The 23,989-nt window shown below is 33.3% G+C and overlaps 1 protein-coding gene across 3 annotated transcripts in view; it reads left to right on the top strand.

Annotated features, from left to right (window-relative positions):
• Positions 1-23,989, top strand: part of Cadm2 (cell adhesion molecule 2) — a 1,011,411-nt gene that overhangs the window by 770,204 nt on the left and 217,218 nt on the right. For all 3 annotated transcript variants that reach the window (XM_047563029.1, XM_047563030.1, XM_047563028.1), the window contains one exon: positions 14,379-14,528. In XM_047563029.1, coding sequence (XP_047418985.1) covers positions 14,379-14,528 — 150 coding nt within the window. The remainder of the gene's footprint in view (positions 1-14,378; positions 14,529-23,989) is intronic.

Here is a 23,989-nt window from a genome sequence, read left to right as displayed (position 1 = left end):
AGTCTAGGAAACACATTCTACCTCCTTTGAATATGCTTCCTCTCCTTAAATTAGTGTATTGTTTAAAGGAGAAAATTTGCTTACAGTCTGTGCAGGTTTTAACATATAGAATTTGGATAGAGGTCATTAATTCTCAAATCTTACAAAATCAATGGTCAGTTCACTGGATCAGCAAAATAGAGGGAGGGGAGAGGAAGTGTTGGATGAGGATAGCCACATTTATTTAATCAAATTTAATTCTTCAGAAAATAATTTCAAATTCAACTGAACAAGAAGAATGATATTCAGTTAAAACAAATACTAAACTTATACTTTAAATACCTTTTTTTTTGAAAGTTTTTTAAGAATAATGGGTCTAATTTTGCTTTATCAACAAAATACATGATAATGTGCAAGTGGATATTAGGTAGTTTCTCTATCCAGATGATGAAAAATAGCAATCAAGTTTTCCTAATTTATATATTCAAAATATTTTTGTTTACATCTTGAAATAGCTAACATATTCTAGGATTAGATTTATATGCTTAGATAAGTGTTGTTATGTAACAAGAGCCAGGATTATAGAGGTTTGGTTAAATGAAGTAGCAAATGAACAATATAAGCCTTAAAAATGGCTTAATAATCTATCCAAACCACTGATGACCACTATTTATGGATAAGAGTATACCCTACTTTCTCACCAACCCTTCTGCTTCTCATTTGGCAAGCATCCAAATTTCTGCTGTGTTAACATTTGCTCCTGGGAAGAGATGAAGGAAAAAAGGTCCATAAGGTTCTTATTGGCCTAGACAGTAGAAACATCTGCTGGATTCAGGAGCAGCTTGCTGGCCCAAGTCTGCAGGGAGAGTTGATGCTTATCAACCCTGCCACATGAGTCGATATTTCCTGTGCCCTGGGCTACATAAGCTACTTCAAGAAAAATGAAGGAAGAGCACTACATGTCAAAATTCTCTCATTAACTAAGCATCATGTATATTTAAAGCAAATATCATGGCACTATAAATCATTAGTTTAATGCTAATGCAGTGCAAATTCTAACAAATAGAAGTTTATTTTCTTGTCATTAGTCAAATCTTTTTGATAAATGATGGATTCTATGCATTTAGAAATTTTCTGAGAGAGATTTGACCATTAATCATGGAGGGTTGGCTTTTGTTGATCTCTGGTAAAGAAATGTTGTCAGAAAAAATATGTAACACTCTTTTTCTTTTTTAAGGTCATCTTTGTAGTCTACTTTAAGATTAGTTGTCAATGATTTTAATAGTGGGATCTGGGATTATAGATCCTAATAAGAGTTTAATGAATGATTACTAAATACAATTATTGATCTTTAAAACACACACACACACACAATTTGTTATTTCAAAAGTAGTTACATTTATAAGTATCTACTTATTCCCTTGTTGCTGCCAATAAATCAAACACTTGTAACTTTTTGCAATCATCCTCTAAATCCTTGATTTATTTTATCCACTGCCCTAAATGTGAAACTTTATAACTTCTAAAAATTCATTAAAATTTTGGAAAAGTGACTTGAAAAATATAGGATCCACGTTTTTAAAAATTATAAACAAAATATTACTAAAAAACAATAGGACTAATTTTCTATTAGAATTTCTTTGAGAGAAGAACTTTAGTAATGATAATAGTTGGAATTATAATAACATATTCTCTCCCATGCACTGATTTAAAAAACACAATAGTAAGTACATATACAAGTTTGAGCAATGAATGTCAGCTAATGTTAATATGTCAGTGTAGTTTGAGAAAACGAGATCTAAGTTGTCTATCATCTATCATCTGTCTTTTTTTTCAGATTTGTCAAGTAATGTAAGACTAGGACCCTGAGATAAAAAATCTGTTGCACAAATTATATGTAAAATCATGAACTACCTCATAATTAATTTAATTCCAATCCAATATAAAAAAGGAAAAAGACAAATAAGAACAGAGTCAAACATATATAATGTGACTAATTTACTGATGTTCAAAGAGCTTGTACCACAGCAAATAGAATATGCAGGCATGTTATATTTTTGTTAGTCTGAAAATATGGTAGCAGTGCCCACTATGCTAAAGTAGTAACACAATTCTTGGTTTTATATATCTAACAATGTCCATGGAACACAATCATATGTATTTTACACCAAGTTTATGCAAAGGTCATAATCCAGGTAATGTGACATGGATGTCAATATCCAAAAGAGGACTTGTGATTCCCTGAAATACTTCAGTATGTCTGCCAAGGGAGGCCTCCAGGTTTGTGGTCCCTTGTCAGGATGTTGTTACGGTTTTCCATGCACATTCACATCTAGTCAATCCTGAAAATTAGTTTTTCCATTACCAATCTTCAATAGCATATGGATGCTTAGTCCAGTACTTAGCAACCTCTCTAGTTCTCTCTCTCTCTCTCTCTCTCTCTCTCTCTCTCTTTATTCTGTGTACATCTGTGATTTCCTTGAATTGCAAAGATGATTCAATCGAGGGACTGCTTTGTGGCAGTTTTTGAGATGAGAAGAAAGGTCAACAATCAGTTGTTGACACTTCCTTCCAATATTGTAGTTTGGGAACCATTGGCCTCACTACTAATATGTCTTTTTATCTGGTTTTCATTTACAACGCTGTTCATAATATGATTTCTAATATTTAAGGAGCAGAAGAGATTTTTCAAATTCTACCGCAATTTTTGTTGAGGATTATTTTAATAATTTCCATTAAAAACATTTTATTATTATTTCCTAACCAGCAGATTAAAGGCGGTAACCACCCAAAAGGATGTGAGAAGATAATATTAATTCCTCTTTTTTCCTTATCTGAAGTATAATTCTTTGAGCTGATTTATCTGTACAAATCTATACAAAGTATCAAGTTTCATTTTAATATTTTTCCACAGCCGTTTCCACTTGCTCTCGTAGGGGAATGTTCCCCTAGATCTAATGTGGCACTACAAAGGGCTTGAACATCAAAGCATGTAAACATGGACAAGATGGGTGAAATCAACATTAATGAAATCTTTGTGCATTCAGAAATGATCAAACAGTGGAAAACACATCCTATTAACCACTGTGTTATTACATTTTTTTTTCAAAAGGGAACTTGCTCCTTAGGGAATATTCCAAGTTGATTCATATGTTACTACATATTGATCTACACTTAAATAATTAAGGTACTATCATTTGAACACAGTGTTCATGTGTTCAAAACTATGTGCCCACTAAGTCTAAGGCAATATCTTATGCCTATCGGAGAATGAATATGAATGTGCATTTTGTCTGTGCCATCAAGAACTTTAAAGGTTGTCTAGTATTCATATCACCAGTGGCTTCCTTGAGGATAACAATTCTGTAGTTGGTAAAGAAAATATTTATTTCTATACGAGTCAAAGGAGGAGTTGCATTTATGTTTACATAATGCACTCTTGCATAGGGGAAACATCTAGAAGTTTTTGTCCTCCCATATTTGAAAATTTGGAAAATGCACTATTTATTTGAAAGCACACCACTAATATCCACGTAGGAAAATATATCTTTGAAAAAAGAAATCTCTTTAAAATGTAATGTTTACATCCATAGTAGTTTACCAGAAATATTTTCCTTTCTCCAAAATAACTACTGCAGTGTTAAAATAAACAATAAGATGAAAATCCACCATTATAAATAACAAGAAACTCACCCAACCAGTGGTATTTGAGAGTCAGGCAACTATGGACACATCCAACTGATGATTCTATTTGAGTGTAAGTTCAAGTCAATAAATGATGAGGCTCCATTTACCAGAAAGTTAATATTTCTAGTATAAAATTTTAAAAACTAAAGAGAATAAATAAGCCCAGTGAATTCTTTGTTTTCTCATTTAAGAATTTTTTTTTTTTTTTTTTTTTTGTACTGGGAATTGAAAGGTGCTTTACCACTGAGCCACATCCCCAGACCTTTTAATTAATTTTTTTAAAAATAATTTTTATTTTGAGACAGAGTGTCCCAATGTTGTTTAGGGCCTTGCTAAATTGCTAAGTCTGTCTTCAAATTTGAGATCCTTCTACATCAGCCTCCTAAGTTACTGGGATAACAAGTGTGCACCACTGTGCCCAATCTTCAATAATATTCTTGATAGTAAACACTACTTTACAATGATTTATGTCCAAGATTAAAATGCTTTTATTTACAGGTAAGGATTGATTAGTAAAACTGAGCCACATCACTTCTTTCAACAGCTTGCCATTGCGTCAATATGATAGCAGGAAGAAAAATGCATCCTTCATAGATCTTACGATTTGGCTTTGCTCTTCTTTTCTACCTTATCTTGGGCCATTTTCAGCCATCTTATCTCTCATTCTTCAGTCTCTTCACCCACCCACCATGCCATCTCCTTCCACAGCCATCTTCTTTCCTGCTCTAGCTGAGAACTTCAACATCAGCTAATTTACTTTTTGGGGTACTAGCCTGTTTTCTACCATTCTTGTCCCTGGACTACTTTGAAATGGCTGGCTTTCTCTGGTCATTTAGACATCACTTGAAATGTTACTACCTGCTTAACCAGGTCTTTTCTTATTTATTTATTTTCCTTGTTTTTACTGACTCATTCTCAGCTTTGAGTGGGCAAGAATCATTTTAATCTTGTCCATAGTTATATTCCCAGTTCAGAATGTGGAAAGCACATTCTGAGCATCAATTATATGTGTCTTGAATTGATTAAAGGCATCAAAGTATGATTTATCAACAAAATCCATTTAAAAATATAAAAGATAAGTTTCTGAAAATAATACATTAAAGTTTAAATGCATAATATGAACTGAAATTATGCATTATTAAAAGTATTTTTATCTATAATATTTCAAAATTTGTCAACTCCATAATTTAAAGAGGCTAAATCTAAATAGCATCTAAGTAGCTATTTTCCATAACTGTATTCAATATACATACCAATGTAATGATTTTGATTTTCTGCAGAGAATAATAAAGGAAAAAGAATATAGACTGGGCATACAGCTCAGTTGGTAGAGTGCTTGCCTAGCATGAAAAAGACCCCGGGTTCCATCCCCAGCACCACCAAAAAACAACAACAACAACAACAACAACAACAACAAAGAATATTAATAAACAGGCCATTCAGGCAATAGTGAACATAATTTTATGTTTGCAGAGTATTTATATATGTGACAGAACCCAAAGAAAAAATTATTCCAAAATATACATACTAATTCAAAGCAATAATAAATCAGGCAATGATGAATTTAAATTGTTATAATTCAATTTAATTTAGAAAAAGAGAAAATCAGTATAAAACCCGGATTGAAATTCTAGTGTATTCTCTATTTTTAACTTTCCTCTTAATCTTGATTTTATTTTGCAAGCAGTATTTTATATATTTTATCTAAACAATCATATATTTAAAATTAGGATTTTAATGATATTTTCTTTCTTATTCTTTTTAATTTATTTTTCTCTTAGAAGTGTTTGAGGGATTTTAATTTTCATTGAGGTCATTTAGTATGTAGAATATGTTAGTTATATGAACCTTCTAGGACTTCCTAGATAAGACAACCATTTTTAAATTCTGATTGAATTTTTCTCAGGAACTTCAATTTTAAACAGTTACATCCCACCCAGTCAATTTTTTTGTCTCCTGAAGATTGATTATTGTACACTCAGGACTACATCCCTCACCCTGTCTTCAGAAGATTCCTACCATCTGTGTGTTCCTTTCCAGAATATTTCCCCCAGGTTGACATCTCAATTTAGAATTTAGTTATGTGATTGAGCTTCACTGTGAACCAGACTGTGATTGTGGTCATAAATTTCTTTTCTCTGGAAGGATGCCTCTCAAGTGTTCATCAGTTAGTTAGAAAAGCTAGTCAGTTCTAGGTCTTGCTCAGTCACCCTGAAAACACTATTCTAGAAAGATAAAATGACTTTATGCACACATGATAATTACCACATGAGTTTGTTTTGAAGTAACAGAATTTTAAAATTCCCTTATTCTTTTATATTGTCTCGAGAGACATATAGTTGTCATTTTATTTTTAAATTCCTTCCTTTGTTTTAGATTCTTGTACATTATAATACTTGAAGATATATTTGTATGAGAAGCAATGTTCCTTGGTGAATATAAATATGAACAATTCATCAACCTCATTTTTACCATGAGAAAGTAGATATGTTCATTCAACAAACTGTTTTTTGAGTATTTGACAAACACTTAAAAATGTTTTAGGAAATAAAGTAAAATATAGATAAATTAACAAAAACAAAATATGCTTCAGTGTGTGCGTGTATGTGCACGCATGCGTACGTGTGTGTGCATGTGTGTGTGTATGTGTGTGTGTGTGTGTGTGAGCACCTGTGTTCTGGTATATAAACCCAGGGGCTCATGCATGATAGTCAAGTGTTTTATCACTGAGTTACACCCTGCCCTTTTCATGAAATTTATTTTGAGACAGAATCTGACTAAGTTGCCCAGACTGGCCTCAAACTTGCAAACTTCCTCCCTTAACCTCTCAAGTAGCTTGGATTACAGAAGTGTGTCACCATGTCTAACTATTTTAATATTTTTTATATCAAAAGTCCATTGTGGATGTTAAACTGGATTATTTGTATTTATTTTAGATCACTAAATTCTTAGTATATAAACAAGTTTGTGTTTCTTTAGCATATTGGCAGGGTTATTAGCAGAAGAATAAGCCAAAAATAAAAAGAATTGACTTTGTTTATATACAAATTTTTTAAAATGTAGGAATTCTTACAATCAGGTGATGTTTTCATACATGCTAAACAATGCAACTATTAGGAAAAAATATAAAGCAATTATAAAACAAAATTTCCTAGGGTTTTGTAAGTATTCTCTGAAAATTAGAATTTTTTAAATTAAGAAAAACTCAAGTTTAGTGACATGACTAAGTAATGAGAAATTAATGATAGGAATTAGAAAAATCTATTTTATGTAGAAATAATAACTGTGCTGGGAATATTATAATAGAGAAGGCTGAGGTATACAATTACACAAAATATTTTTTAAATGGAAGGGAAGTCACTAATGTTATGTTTCACCTACATTACAAATTTATCTAGGGCTAGCACAGATCCTGATACTCAGGAATTAACTCTCATTATAAAATCTATCAGACACTATAAATGGCAGCTGGTTTTGATATAATGTTATATAGTTAACTGGGTAACATGCTCAGTCAACCTGTGTAGATCAACAGGAAACAATGCAAATGGTTATCCCATAGGTTCTTGGGTCTACCTAGTAGTTCTGGAAAACTATAATCATATTCTGGAAAAGAGAAAGAGAGAAGGAATTTCTAGCAGAGAATTATGATTCTCTGGGTCAGGAGCGGTGGGAGCCACTGTAAATCTGAAAGAACCTTTTGTCATGGATCAGAAGCCAAGGAAGGACTAGGGCCAAGCTTTGGATACACAAGGACTTCTGCTCCCAAGTTGGTAGCAGAATGGATTACTCATAATGGCCATAGTGAACACCAGGATCTGGTCTACAGGATTGTAACTACAGAAGTTGCCAATTTGGCACTGTCATGCTCTGATATCAGAAGGAGAAAGCCCTTCCAACCTTCCCTGGCCTTGCAAGACCCACTGTCCGCCAGCTTTGTCTCTCCTTGCTTTGGTCTGGCAGTTGCAATGGCACATAGGTCTCCAAAGTGCTTCCTGTCTCTATGGAAACTGGCAAGCAGCACCAATCTGCTGGCTATGCTCCACAGTGGCTGGGCAAAGGGGTGGCACAGAAGGTGGATACCAGGTGTTGTATTCTAAAGCACAGGCTGAATCCAGAAGGGAGGAAGTAGAATCAAAGAAAAATTAAATTATGTTATAAGCCTAGGAAATTTTTATAGGCAAACTTAAAAACTGGAATGCAATGATAGGAAAAAATGACTAGAGAATTCTAAGTATATAAAAGAATAGAGGGACATTCCAAAAGTGGAAATATTTTGCACTTAGTTACCAGTCTTTTTCCTCTGATTTCCTTTCTTACATCATAGAGCATTCATTGCTCTTCTCTTGAGAATTGTAAGCCTGCATTAATGACATTAGTGCTTTTGAATCCAATAGGTTTCAGTATGCGATATGTGTTTCAGTCCACACATCTACTGAGCCACAACTTTCACATTAAAGGTTATTTGTTTAGAATGCTTTCAGTAATTTAGTGGAAGTAATAGCATGCTGTGTATGCATTTAGATATATTTTTAGACTCTAATTTAGGCAACAAGAATGATCTTGAACTTCCTAAGATGCACATTCTTTGTATAAATACCCCAAACCAGTTGATAGAATGAATGAGAGAGGGAGAGAGAGAGAGAAAGAGAGAGAGGAACAAAACCCTAAGAATAGTTGAGGAGGTTTTTAAGTATAGTAGGCTACCTTTGTACTTCCTTTTAAAATGTCATTTCTTGTTGAGTTTTGTACTTAAGAATGATTTAAGAACGTATTTTGTATTGACTGATCCATTTAACCTCTGTGTTTTTCACATACAACAGAACTATGATGAGAAGAGTATTTTGCATTTAAAAGTGGGGTTCTTAAGAGACCATATAAAAGTATTTAAAAACAAATAGTAGGTATGCCATTTGATTCAGGTGGGGATAATGTCTGTTGAATGAGATAATTTTGTATATTAAGTTGACAGTTTTCACTAAATATAGATATACTCCAAAATGGAGGGTCAAAATATGTGACATTGTTTATTTCATAAGATTTTTACACACTCTTATTGGAAAAACAGTATCTTTGATTCTTTTCACATCTTGTTTTTGTTTGTTCCCCTTCACTGTTTTTAAATCTGGCTCTTCTGTTGAGAAAGTTTTGCTCATTTTCAGGAAGAAAAATATAATGAGAGGTCCTAAGTTCCCGTTAAATAGCCCATAAAATGTGATCATTTACCCTGAAAAATTACTGACTGTAACTTACTCTTTCTCAGCTGTGCAAAGCCTCAGCCTCTGCCCGTCTGTCTAGATATATCTCAGGTGATTATTGCTCTTAGTAAGGAGGCACTCATGTGCAGTGAGCACTGGACTACTGTTGTGGCCCCGGTTAAATCTTAAGCTCAGGAAGAGAGATGGAGAAAATCATTGCCATTACTCATCATCCATTCAAGAGACAGCAAAGCTTGAATGGTATTGTTTGTGGAAGCAGAGCCATACTTTGGAATTGGTGTTAAAACATGCATCTTTAGCTGCCTGCTGTTTTTCCAAAGTACTGCAGGTCTCAAAGATCTCTCTCCATGGCTTTGCTTATTGCTCCTTTATTCTAATGGCACATAACAGTCTAATGTCAAGGTTAGGGTGGCCATAAACTTGGATTTGGCTTTTCTATGTCCTCCGTAACCGTGTGTTAAATTCTTAGTGGTCAGACAGCATGGAAATGCGTGAAATTTGTGAGGAAAGGACAGTTCTTAAGTGAGGTCAACAGGAGACAAGACTCAGTTCACTTGATTTTGATCTTGGTAATTCCTAATGTTGACAAGGAAAGATTTTAACTATTCTCTCCATAATTATATGACAGATGGAAACAGTGAAGGGATAATGGCAGCTGCTCAGTCTATTTCAAGACTGGGCCAGGAGAGCTATCTTTTCAGGATATTGAATTATTGCTCTTCATTAAAGTGACTTTCACAGCAATAAATTAGAAAATGATATCTGTACAGCTACAGAAAGTTTTTACACCACTGCTGATAGTTAGAGAGAAATAAACTTGGCAGCCTAAGAAAACTAGCAGTTCAAGATCACTGTTCACAGAGCAGAATGAAAGTAGAGGACCATTTGAAAAATTTAATCAAAAGAAAGTTGGGTCAGACGAGGGGGAAAGCAAAAACATGCACAGCAGCCCCTACAAGAGACACCAGTGACAACTTTCAGTGGTGTGCTATAAATATTTTCAATCTTGCTCTTTGGAGAAATTCATTGACCTGTAGTGTTTACCAGATTCCTTGGTGAGGACACTCCCTCTGTGGTCAGTTTCAAGCTACCAATCCTATGTCACTGAGTGGGGAGGGTTAGAGCTGTGTGAGCCAGCTCTAGCACATCATGCTTTTTCTAGAATTTTAAACATCCTTTCATTTGTTAAAAATAGGTGTGAAGGTCTAAATGCATCCTTGAAAATGTTTCTACAAACTATGTTTTTCTTTTAACACAGTTAAGCAATCAGAATTAAGTTTAGTTTATTTTCATAGCCACTCTGTGATTAAGCAGGTAAGGTATGAAAACAAAGTGCAGGAGTTCAAAATATAGTTCACATAATTTCTAGCTATGAGTCTGTAGGCACGTAATTCAAGGTCTCTTTGCAGTTGTTCCCTAATCTTCAAGACAGAGATGATGACAAGCTTGTCACTGCAGATTAAATCACTGATACAGGAAACACAGTTAGAATTGTACCTAGTGACTTGGGACATTGTGAATACTCCATTCAGGTTAGCTGCATTTCACTTATATTTAAAGCTGGCTTAATGATGGTGGAGGAATGAGATAAGATAGGAAAGGGACTATTAAACTGGATACAAAAGAAAAATAAAACACTTTCAGAACTGTAGAAGTCCATCTACTTAGGAAGGCTTGGGGAGGGATTTTACTTAATATTCAAGAAATATTATTGTATATTTTTCTCTTTCTTGTGTACATATTTGGCATACTTCTATCATTTCCTGTTTCATTTCAGGACTGAAATAACATTAGATATGTCTATTCTTAATTACCATCGGTTATATAGTCTTACATACACTTCTTATTTATTTCAAAGAAAACTTAAAATGTCTTAAGACACTGTATTAATACATTGTTAAAGTTTTTATAGTTAACCTTTTTCTGTATTTTTTTCTCAGTGAAGTATTAGTGTCTACTTCTAGCCTTCAATTTGACCATAAACAAATGCAGCTGGCTTGAGATAGTTTTGTCAATATGCTAACACAAATTCCCCTACAAGTACCAGTAATGGTTCTAAGAAAATGCATTCACTTTAAGCAATGAACACCTTTAATATACAATACAGTATGTTAGGTAATGTAGTTGATTCAAAGATAAGAAGACTTGTGACTATAATCTTAATTAACTTAGACTGAAGCGTGGGAGATAGATCTTTATATAGATAGTAAGAGGAAGTAAACAGAAGAAAAATGATGAAAAAATGGAATTCTGGAAAAAATAGCCAGTTTCAAAAATTCCAAACTGGAAGTTTCATAAAACTTACCTTGTGCTAGTTTGGTAAGAATGACTTCTCTAAAATCTAGGATCAGGATGAGCTCAGCTAAAGTCAAGGTTATTTTAAAAGGAGGTCATGAAACAAGTGATATATTTTAGCAATCCTTGTAGATAAAAAACAAGATCAGTATTGTACCAAACCAGATTGTCTCCTTCTTTGACATCACCACCTCTCCTAAAATTTCTGATTGTTTTGCAGTTTTCTTATCAAGTTTCTCTTCCTCTTTCCATCCTTCTAACACTGATCTATACAAGAAAAGTCCTATGGTCCCACAAAGTATCTGTATAATAAATGCATTGAGGATGAATTCTTAATATGATAAAATGCTGATTTTTCTAGCTGGAAAAATTAGCAATTTCTTTGGAAAGACTCTGAGATTGAATTGCAAACTTGAGCCATCAGGAGTTAAAAGAGAAAAGTAGTAGCTAACTCCATGTCTCTGCAGGTTATAACCACAAGTGAAAGGCAATTCAGACCCCAGAGAAGAAGTTTGACTGCCTATAACACAGGCTTTTGAATTGATTTTGGAAACCACATATCCTAAGGGTATTTAGGATTAGTAGATTCTCCACATGAATTTGCTCTCTATTGGGAAAAACTAAATTATTTGACTGCAGGGATTTTAGACTGCAAGTCCCAGGGAACTGAAATCATACTACTTTAAAGTCAGAATCCACTCAGGGAGAAGATGGAGGACACTATCCTAATCTCCTACCTGGAAGCACAAGGCTCAGGTGTGCTGATGTATGTAAAGTACCAGGTATGTAGAAGACCCTAACAAATACTAGTGTCTTTCCTCCTTAGACCAGTAAGGAAGGACTGAAATGGTTATCAAAATTCAGTTCTCTATAGCATGGAAGATTTAAGGATTTAAGAAATCCTCTCTTCCTTGAAGTTACAAATTTAAGTTTCATTGTTAAAATGATCATTTTTTTTCATTGTTGTCTAATTCACATTTAAACAAAATAAAGCTATTACAATCCAGCAGCTTTTATGGAAAGATAAGAATAAAAATCTTGAACTTTCAGAACAAATTCCAAATGGTTCATTGACTTTGTTTCACCATGGGAAAAAAAAAAAATCACTTAACCTCCCAGTGTCAGTTTACCCATCTGTGAAATGAGAAGGATAATATTTTTGTATGGGGGTGTTTTGAAAATTATTTTGCAAATGTAGTGGATGAAATTGTTGCAAGCATCACTGCTCTTTTTCCACTTCTTTAAAGAGGCAGACAGCATTATTTATGTACCAGTTGGTAGTCAAAATGTCATCTGGGTTGAGCTATGTATATTTATTAGCAGTTGTGTGCTTTTTATTACTTAAAGAATCACCCTCAGATTGTCCAATTTATGCATTACATTCATACCAAGGAACCCGAAAAAAGTGTCTTAAAACCATCCTGAGCTTCATATTTATGAGCTGCTAATTTCTGGTAATTATTCCTTCTTTCTGTCTTAGCTCATGTTTTCTCCAATGCAGTTTTTTGCCTCACCTCACTTCACAAGATTGATAGTTCTCCATGTTTCCCTGCTCCAGGTCACCTCTGAGCTGTCGGCAAAGCACATCCCACTTTGGCTCCTGTTGACTTTCAAGTCAACTATCAAAGAATTTATTCCAGACAAATTCTAACCTCAATTTTAAAACTCCACCCTAAAGATTACAGGGAGACATCCTGGGGAGTTGCCATAGTGACTCTAAAAGGTTGGCATTGAGAAGACAAAGCTCCTGATATCAGATTTTTATTCTTGATAGACCTAATTATATAACATGGTCATGAACCTCTGTGCTTGTGTCAGGAAGGTCTGGAAAGAAATTTTTCCCTTTAGGCTCTTCTGTCTCTTATGGTGCCAATCAACAGGCTTTTTGGTAATAAGATTTTTTATGCCAATAGCTCCAGCATAACCTCAAGTGGTGCTTGCAGTAATGATAGAATCATTACAAAACTAAAGAAGAGAAGGCAAATATATTTCATGGGTGTGATTAAGTCCTCCTAATGTTCTTGTATATGTAAATTGTATTGGACTTAATGAACGAACTTGCTCACATAATAGCATTTTAACCTGGTTCTAGAAAGTCATTTTTACCCATGTTGATCATCATTATCAGACATTCCAGAGTTCATCTCCAGATCATCTTGCTGAAGTGAAATTTATAATTTTTTCTGCATGCATGAATTTGGTTTTAACTATTTGAAGTACACATATTAAGTGTGTTACATGAATTATTTTAATAAAATAGTATAATACTTAGGAAGATGGAAAACTTGAGAACATGGTAATAATGCCAAAATTGCCACAGGTAATTTAAGAATACAAAAGTATATAAAAGATTTTAAAAGAAATAGATATTCAATGGAGAAAAGCAGGTAATTACAAAATGAAACAATGAAGAATATTACCTGTATCTTCCGAGTTGCAGTAATCGCTATTGTTTTTAAATTTTTATTTATTCATTCTTTTGACAAAGTCGCTTGCCCATACTGGCCTTGAACTCTTAGACTCAAGGGATCCTCCTCCTCAATTTCCTGAGTATTTTGGACTATAAGTACATGCCACCATTCCTGGCTTTTATAATAGTTTGATGAATATTTCCAGGATAAATATTCACATTGTTTTCTACAACACATTTTGTATTTCTAAAAACAGCTACATCTATAAGAAACCCTGGTGAAATAGGATTCTTTTTTAATTTCCTTTATCAGAAATTGAATCTAAAGTTCTAGTATTCATATTTCATAGACTTTATTCAGCATTATAAAAGCTATCAGGAAAGTATTTTATGTGTTTCATATGCTCCTTTAGACAGTTCAGTTCATCCAAAATTATTCACTGCCTTATCTTCAGCAATGACCCAATCTAGCACCACAAAATTAATACAAGGCCAAGGGAAATGAATGATTATCATGTTACTGTTTGAATATAAATCTTATGTGTGCTTAGGAGGAAAAGAAGTTTTTGGAACATGTAAGGGAGTATAAAGGAGTCATAATGGTAGGTCAAATGTGGTATTCTCTGATTAAGAATTTTCAATTAATTTTCTGTCTTTCAAAATGTATAGTTTTGTTGTTTTTGTGTTGGTTTAAACTTAAAGTGAGAAGTGAAGTCCAATGCAGATCTTGGGGAGTTAATCATTTCATAACTTTTGTTTAATCAACATTCTCTTTAATCTCCTTTTAGGCAGCCAAGGGCAGTTTCCACTAACACAGAATGTAACGGTTGTTGAAGGCGGAACTGCAATTTTGACCTGCAGGGTTGATCAAAATGATAACACCTCCCTCCAGTGGTCAAATCCAGCTCAACAGACTCTGTACTTTGATGACAAGAAAGGTGAATACATTTTCTTTTACATGTTTTAATCATATTCTGAAATATCCTAATTATAATGAATTTATTTTTCTGAGATGATTCAAATTACTCCTTTTGATTACCAAACTGCTGCTGCTTGTATTTAAACATGTTAAATATTAAATACTTTCGTTTGCAAGTCATAAACACTAAAGATAACCTATGTCAACTTTTTAATAAAATAAACAGTTCTAATTTTGTTTTTAAAATGCTTTTATGACTTGTCACCTTCTTTCTACACACTTTTTAAAAATTATTGTAGCTGTCTTGTGTATAGTTTGAATATTTTTCTCACTTCTGGTAGTGTAGAGTTATTTTCATTAATTTTAATTTCATATGACTTAAGATCCTATATGATTTTGGAAAGTTTGATAATTTTATTTTCATGTATTGGGCCTCAAAGTAAAAATTGTAGAAATCATTTTCATAGTAAGGTTAAGTCTTTCTGTTTCCAAAATAAAGATTATTAAGAAAGAAACTATATTTACTTAAAGTCAAGTTGGAATTCATTTATTAATTTGAGCACCTAATTGGATAAAAGGTAGATTTTGGTTCAATTTCTTTGGAGTAGTAATGAAATTTACAATGTATAATTCACACAAACAACTAATAATGTATACCAAATTTCTAAGCCTTCATCCATTGTTATAACATGGATGAAAAAGTGAGTCCATGATCTGTAAGGAAAATATGGAAGGGTTGCTTTAAATAAGTTTAAATAATAGAGGATATAAATATTATTTATATATTAGCTGTTTAACATATTCTTAATATCTGGGTTTTTTATTACTCTCTATGGATAACAGTAAGGAAACTTAAAATTAATTTTATTTTAACTAATAAAACCAAATAAAGTCTAATAAGTATGCCTAATCTATGTTAAATATGTGTTCACCGGTATAGATTTTGCTTTTTATAGTGCTGTAGATTTAAAATAAGTTTTTGGTTTGCTTTAAATATTTAATGTACAAAAAAGGCTGGTAAGATATTTAATTCATTGATTTAACAAATATTTACTGAGAGTTACTTTGTACCAAGCATTAGAGTAGGAGACTAAAGTCCCTGCCTTTTTAGGGTATATTGTCTTCCAGAAAAAACAGATAATAAATATGAACAAAATATATTTTAGAGTTTATTGGCCGAAGACACATGCCATTCAGAAAAAGAAAAAAAAGGTTAGGAATGGAAAGTGTGCTAATCAGGGTAATCCAGAGAAACACAAACAATAGGGTGGAGATAGATAGATGAAAAGAAAAAATAGATTTTTGGTTTTAGAAGTGGCTCAAGTGGATGTGACTGCTAGCATGCTGACAAGCTGAGGACCCAGAAAATCATTTGTGTTGCATCTTGAGTTCAAAGGTAGTCTGGAGGTAGAACTTCCTTTTCCTTAGGGCACCTCAGAGTTTCTCTTAAGGTCTCAACTGATTTAATGACATCTACCTACATTATAGGCAGAAATCTGCTTTAATCAATGTCTACTCATTTTAATATTAACCTCTTATAAAAAATACCTTCACAACAAAATCAAAATCTGTGTTTTCCAAACATCTGAGTACAGTAGCCCCACCTCTTATATGTGAGGGATAAGTTCTAAAACACCCAAAGAACGCCTGAAAACCTAGATAAAACTTAACTCTATATGCAGAATTCCCTCTATTACCTGTGGTTTTGTCTTCAAAGTTTTCAGTTACTGATAGTCAACACAAGTAACTATTGAGTTATATAACACACTATTGTATAGTAAAGGGTTATACTATTTATTTTTTTAATTTGGTTATTTGTGCATATTTGAAATAACATAAAATATATTAATTTAGGAATATTTCTATTGCTATTTTCTGTGCCTGCATTTAATGAAACAATTTTGGTTAGTAGCACTTTTTGAAAGTGTATATAATGCTATCAATGAAAAATTTGTCCCAAGCAACGGCTATGAATTTTTATGACATTGGAACATGTTTTCTTGTTGCTGATTCATCCTGCAGATGTAAATAGCAATTTCCACTTTTTAAAAACAGTTCCTGTGTTACTTTTTAAGGAGGTCTTTGAGAGTCATGTTTACAGTGGCATCTACAATTGTGAGGTAAAGTCCTCAGGCACAAAGACAAAATCTATATTAAATGTCCTTGCCTCCTCTTTCAGTAATTCTATAAATTATACTCTATAAAACATCTAAAGCTAAAATTGATTCTGAGTATTTGAAACTAATGCTTCCTTCTTATAAAAACATAGCAACTTATACTATTTGCAAAGACTGGGAAATAAGACAATGCCCTCATTTCTTATGGATAATTATGGGGAGCGAAAAAACTCACAGTATATTTGTGACATTTAGCAATATATTCTTGCATCTTCAGATGTCATAAAATGTCAAATGCATCTGATCATATTAATTCTTGAAATATGCTTTACTTTAAATTTCCTTTCACAAATGAGGGCTTAGAGTTATGTTGCAAAACACTGTGTGTGTAAAGGGAGCATAGCATATTTCTGACATGGGTATTAAACTTTTTTGCACTCTATTGTGGTTCTAATCATCAATTGTAATAACTTAATGAAAAGTACTAAATGAAGAAAAGGTTTCATGAATGGCATTCTTACGTCTGTTCCTTCACATGTCAGTGGTTCAATTCTATGTGATGTCTTAGTTGAGGGAATCTCTGGACATGTTCATCAAATGCAAGAGTTTGAAAACAAAAGCATTTTTAAGGAATACATATCACAATTTTCCCATACCATCTTTTTGTCTGCATTTGTTTGTTTAGCCCTTCTCAATCCCAAGGCTTATCTCGAGTAAACAAATATGCCAAGCTGTGCCAGAGTCTAAGTGCAGAAGCTAAGCATGGATTAGAGAGTCCAGAGCAACCCTTATCTGTTGTGCTAGTGACAACAGCAGGAGAGCAAGACAGAAAAGGAATGATCATCTAAAAGAGAATTAAGCAGAAAACCCTTTCCTAGGAGTCTTGTCAGAGAAGTTAAATGTGAATGCCCAGGAATTTTTTCACTGGATGTGAGGCACTAGCTGGGTTTATTGGCTAAGATGCAACTTACATTGTCATAATTCTGATTCAGGTCAAATAAAGAGGAGAGCAGTAAATTCAGACTTTTGCTTCTTTTTAGCACATTTAATGTGATTGGCAGATTTCTCCACTGACAAATGGAAAAACTGATATCAGAAATCCAAGGCGATTTATCCACACACACTTAACTAATGACAGGTAGTAAAGGGTTTTGAGGGATGGTGCAGCTTACTTGGCCTTATTTTAACTGGAACATCTCTGAGAACAAAGGCATGGGAACACCAGGCCACTTTAAGTGGCCATCTATGCCACTGATCTTTGGCAGTTGTTTGTTTCATTAAAGAGCAACAGATTCCTTCAAATTGTTGATGTTCATAGAGTGAGACTGAGGGATACATTACCAGCAACTTAGGCCAAGAAAACATTACATGGAAATGGACATTTTCTATCCTGGCCTGAACAATTCAATATCCACATATAGATACTTAAGTCTAAATCAATTAAAATTCAATGAATTTTCAGAATTTCATTTCTCAGGCACACAAGTCACATTTCAAGTACTCAATAGTCATCAATGGCCAGCAGGTACTCTCTGGAAAACACATTTCTAGATGCTGATTCACTCTTTAGATGACATATAGACTAAGCCTTAACTAGGAGAATATATACTTTCTAACCAAAAACTCCCTTGTCCATTCCAAAACATACATTGAACATTAAATAAATGCAATTTTGCTGTTAAAATTGTAGAACTTTAATGGGAACATTGTATCATAGTAGATAGGGAATCATATCTGACTTTTTATCCTGCTTCTGATGCCAACCAGCAGAGTAATAAAAGGCACTCACCCACACCCTGCTAAATCAGATGGTTTGGTGATTGGATCAGTACTGCATTTTTTTAACAACTCCCTGCCGGCTTTGTGTGCGCTCAAAAACCAGAAATCATTAACCTTTGAAGTAGAAATTCAATTAAAATCCATTTCATTTCTGCATAGCTTATGTAGGAAGTTGTTTTCTGTAATACTTAACAACCTGCAAAAGACTAAATTGAAAATAAAAATTGGGAGGAAATTTTTGAAGTCCTTTTGGGTCAGAGCAACCTAGAACGCATGTAGTAAAGGCAGTATTCACTGTTCCGGTCCTCTTCTCTTTCTCTTTACTCAAACTTTAACCCAGCCATTATAACTACTATCTAAGCATTTGGAATAAAGTGGATAAAGGGGGACAGGAATTGGGGAGTAGAGGTCATGGAAACAGCACGTGAATGCTGTGTGGTATTTGGCAATAGAAATAAAAAGCAATCAATCAGATCATAGTGTCAATTCCTCTGCAGGTGTAGAAAAAACAATTGAAGTAGCAAAATCTGATCACTTAATGCTCAGGAGAGAACACTTCAGTTCCTTCCTATTATTGACAAAAAATACTTGCAAAAAGCATCTCCAGTAACGCATAATGTACACATTCAACAGACATACCTCAGTGTGCTTGTATTTGTTTGTATATAAAAAGGTAAAATATTACCTTTTGTGATTTTTTTTTCACAGCGTTTTTGCTTTTTTGAATTATTATTTGGTTATCCTCAGAAATTTCCTGAAGGAATGAAACTAAAAAATTTATTAAGGGCAAAACTAAAATTGCTGGTTTTAATTAGGCAATTATTCTGCTGATAATTTTACATTAATACTGGGGACAATGAGAGGAAGAACATGAATAAGATGTCCTAAAACAAGGAGAGATAAAGAAAAGAAAAATGAGATGAATTTCAAATGAAGGTACAAGTTCTTCTGGCTCTGTACCAATCAATGCCACCTAATGGTGTCTATCCCAACAACTGGTATCAATCACCTTGACAGGTTGTAAAATATTAAAGATTAGCTGAGTAAAGCAGGTATCAAAGTGGCCAACGTTACCCTTCTTTATTTTTTTCAAAAAATTCAGTTATTCTACATGTATACAAGATATGAAATTAATGATGATAGTTACCATTACACAGTACTTTACAATTATTAAATGCCTATCCACATGTTTACTTTTTGCTGGATTCTCAACAATATATACAGAAGACCTTTTCATTTTATATATGATGAAACTGAGATTTACAGATTTGAATATCTTAAATATTGACAAAGCAATGATGAGAATTGAGTTTTCTAGTGACAAGTCTAAATCACATGCTTGGCTTTTTGAAAAGGACTTTATTTTGTTGACTTTTGTTTTCCTTAATTATTTTACTTTTCCTATGGGAGCTATAACTATTTTTAAGGCTGTACTCAAGTGTCACCTTCTCTATGATTGATTTCAACACAGCTGAACTCATATTTCAACCCTAATATACCACAATAATTTCATACAAATTAGCAAATTTCCTGGAAACTGCATATGTATTATATGAATATGAATTGGGTCCCCAATAGGAAACAATCAAGTTAAAGAAGAATGAACAGACTATTTACAGAAATACAGTCATAATTAAGAGAACTAGCCAAGGTGATATAGCACCCAGGAACTAGCTTGGAACCATCCTACCCCTTGGGACTCTGAGATAGAGAAGAGGGAGCTACAGTCACTGCTTGAAAGAAGGATTCTAGTTAGGATATGTGACAGCTTGGGAAGAAAGCAGTATGTCAGATAATTAAATTGATGCTCTGTTCTCTTGTCAATGTCTTCCACAAGTTGAACTCAAAAATGGAAGTTGTAGGTCAAGGGATTCTGAGTGAGTTAGTCTTCCAAGGTAAAGAAAATAGATCTGGAAAGATAAACGAAAAGTAACCAGTACAACATACTATGCATAAATAGTTAACTTCTCCCTTTTCAATTTTCCATAGAAAAACTTGTATCACTCTGTGTTCATGATGACTTCAGTTCCATTGCTTCTTTCCAGGAGAAAAAAGTTGCAATGATTCAACTTTTTTCTAAAATATTAATTCATTTCAATGTCTACTCCTCAAGTGTAATATATATGTTAATATGTGTGCTCCTAGGCTTCTTAAAGAATTTACTTCTGCTTCTACTAATGATGATACCATTACTGGACATTTTCATGAAGCATAAAGAAAATATTTGGTTGTGGAGTATATAATTATTACCATCTCCTCTTTTTCTTCATGTAATTTGAGTCCAACAATTTCAAGAAATGCATGAAGAAAATCATATGTTTGAAAATCATTGGTTACATGGTAGGTTAAACATGGATCAAATTTTGGAACTTTGACACTCAAGGCTACATGTACAAGCCAAGCATTCAACAGATTTTAAATTTTGGGACACTTAAAAATTCAGCCTAATTTTCCACATTTTCTACATTTTATAGAAACTAGATTTTATTTATAGTGTTACTTTTTATAATACATTCCACAATGTTTTTATTTTAAAATAATAGTTAAATTTTCTGCAAATAAATTAAATCATGATCTCTTTGTAAAAATGGCTTAAGTCTTATATTAAATTATTTCTGCTATTACACATTATTGTTTACTAATATACTCTTTTGCTGAAACCACACAAAGAAAGTAAACCATTTCTATAACACTGATATTTTTATTCTACCTTTTATTGATTAACTTGTATATTCATTTGATGATTCAACAAATTATTTGTTCACCACCTATTGTGTGATAGGCCCTGTGCACAGTTGTTTGTAGTTATTACTGCTCACAGATTTTTAGTCCACTTCATGTGGAATAAAACTGATAAAAAGAAACCTTGTCCTTATTAAAATCAGATTCCCTTTACATTCTAATCATATACATTTCTGGGCACATGTTTTGTAAGGACATTTGCATGTTGGAAATACATATGAAGTCAGCACATGGTCAGCAATTACTGCAATGGCTTTCAAACATCTGGGAAACATCCCTTGTGATGATCATGAAAGTCTAAGTGGAATGCTGACTGGCTAGGGTCAGACTGCGTAGACAGTCACCACCATTGTGTTATATATTTTCCTCCCCCAAAACAACAAAAAAAAATTGCAAACAATGCACATAAGAGAAAACATGGATATTTATGGATATTCTGGAGGTGTGTGTGTGTGTGTGTGTGTGTGTGTGTACATGTATGTATATATATATATCACTGTTTCAAAAACAGTTCATCCAGTCACAGTTTTAATCATTAAAAGAACGGTGGGCTATATGTATTTGATTGAGCTTTGCAAGTTCAAACATAATATATCTAGATTTGCCATTTCTTATGAATTACTGCTGTTCTAAAATCTATAGCTGATTAAAATGGAACACTCAAAGCACTCCCTCAGCGTTTCCCCTCCCAGTTTTTCATTTGTACTTCAGTCTACTCACTAGTCTCAATATAAATGGGTATGAAACCGGGAGACTTAATTCTTACAAACACCCACATTTAGGTACTAAAATAACATTGCCTCCTACATTTCACCAGAGCTGCAAATGCTTGTTTACTGTTGTTTCCAAGGATCACTCACAATAGCCTGCTGGGACTAAAGAAATAAATTAGGGAATGTCAAGTACCTATATTAGTTTATAACTCTTCATTGCTCTCACAATATAAAAATAACTTTTAAAATATATATTCAGGAAAAGGTATTTCTAAATTGTATTATTTTGTATGAATAGTGTAGAAATGATTCCTGAAGAGGCAAGGAGGAGAGAAAACATTCAGTGTTTATAGATATAGGCAATATCTGAAATAATTTTTACAAAATCAATTGAGCAAATTGGAAAATAGACTGTTGATAAAAATTGTAACCACAATTAATTCATAACTTAATTGTTTATTAATTAGTATTGTCATTAATGAGCATTAATGTACAGTTTTGTTTTTGTCTACATTATTGTCTTTGTTTTCTTCTACAATTTTATATTATTGAACTGCTATTAAGCCTTCTGGTTTTACAAGTTTACTTAGTACAAAGTTATTTGGGTTTAAAATCTGCATTTCTTTCAAGAGGTACCCAAGTAATAATATTTAAAATGGAGATTCTTAAATTACTGTTTTTACTTCATGTTAAAGTTATTTGCACATAGAATTTATTCTATTAAAAGATAATACTTCATATAGATTCTACATCTGGTTAAATGGGATCTGCGTTTAATATACAATATGTAAGTTCTAGTTAATACCTAGATCAGCACCCACATACTCCAGGTTATAACTCAAAGCACAGTGGAGGTACTCAGTATAAGCTGAATACATCCATTTCTGTTTGGAATACTGAAACTAAAGTTGAGAAATTCAGTGGTCTAAGTGTTTTGAGTAGGATAAACTTTATGTCAGTGTTCTCGAACTAAATTTTTATCTGCATCAAACTCAAAACAATGAGTTTTCACAATGTAGATTCACCACAGGTAAGGGCATCACTCTCCCCAAGTCTGGTGTACATCATTAGGAAAAATGCAAACTGGGAGTAAAACTTGAATGTGTCTTGTCGAAAATAAAATACATTGGTATGAAAATCATGTGACAAATATAATTATGTACAGGTATTTTAGATACTGTTAAGATTTTAAATATATACTAAAGAGCTAAAATGATAATGGTTTTTTGAAATTTTTTTTAAAACTTTTAAAATACGTGAAGTTACAATGGTCTCTGTGCTGATCATTATAAATAGTCTACACGACATAGAGAAAATAGGAATTTTTTAGGTCAGTAAGAAATCCTGTGCAGCACTTTGGAGATTTTCATATTTGACAAATGGTACATAGTTAATTTACAATTGTGATTCTCTGCTTACATCATGCTTCCTCACACTTACACATTTTTGTAGATGAAGTTATATCCCCTAGGTATGTCTTTCCCAGTATAGCCAGTCAGGAAACCTTTGCATATTTTCCCAGGGAGATAGCAAGGACCAGGGAATAGAGGATCAGACATGGGGGACCTTGCTAGGAAAAAAAAAAACATCTACTAAAAGGTCATCAGAATGGAAAGAGAACAGTCTTACATCAACCCTGGGAATCTGTGGAAGACCCCAAGCACATCTCCAAGTCATCACAGATCTGAATTATCTATTTCTACTCTTAGGTTAATTTAAGTTTCCTCCTGTCATTGAATAACAAAAAAGGTGAGAACAAGAACACCTAAAAAGGCAAAGCACTCTCCAAGTCCTAGTTCCCCCTTAGCTGAATTCATCTTTGGATTTTTTTCTTGCAGAGGGAGTTGGTAGATACTGTTATGTAACAGACCTTGTAGCAGGGCTTGTTCTAGCTTCTTGCTGCCACTGAAGCTCTTCCTTCATGCAACTAACAAGTTCTGAGCAATGACCTAAGTGTGGGGCTGTAACAGTGACCATGAAACTAATCTCCTTCGTGGAGTCTGGTCTGTATTTGTCAAATCATCTGTGAGGACCACATTTTCTCAAATATGGTAAAGCACAAATGATATTTTTATAAAGTAAGGAAAAATTAATACTAGATAAAAGAGTGAGACATACATAATGCAATT

This window comes from Sciurus carolinensis, chromosome 9, assembly GCF_902686445.1.
Source record: "Sciurus carolinensis chromosome 9, mSciCar1.2, whole genome shotgun sequence".
Lineage (NCBI taxonomy): Eukaryota > Metazoa > Chordata > Mammalia > Rodentia > Sciuridae > Sciurus > Sciurus carolinensis.
The sequence above is the reverse complement of the archived record's forward strand: the minus strand, read 5'-3'. Positions and strand labels throughout refer to the sequence as shown.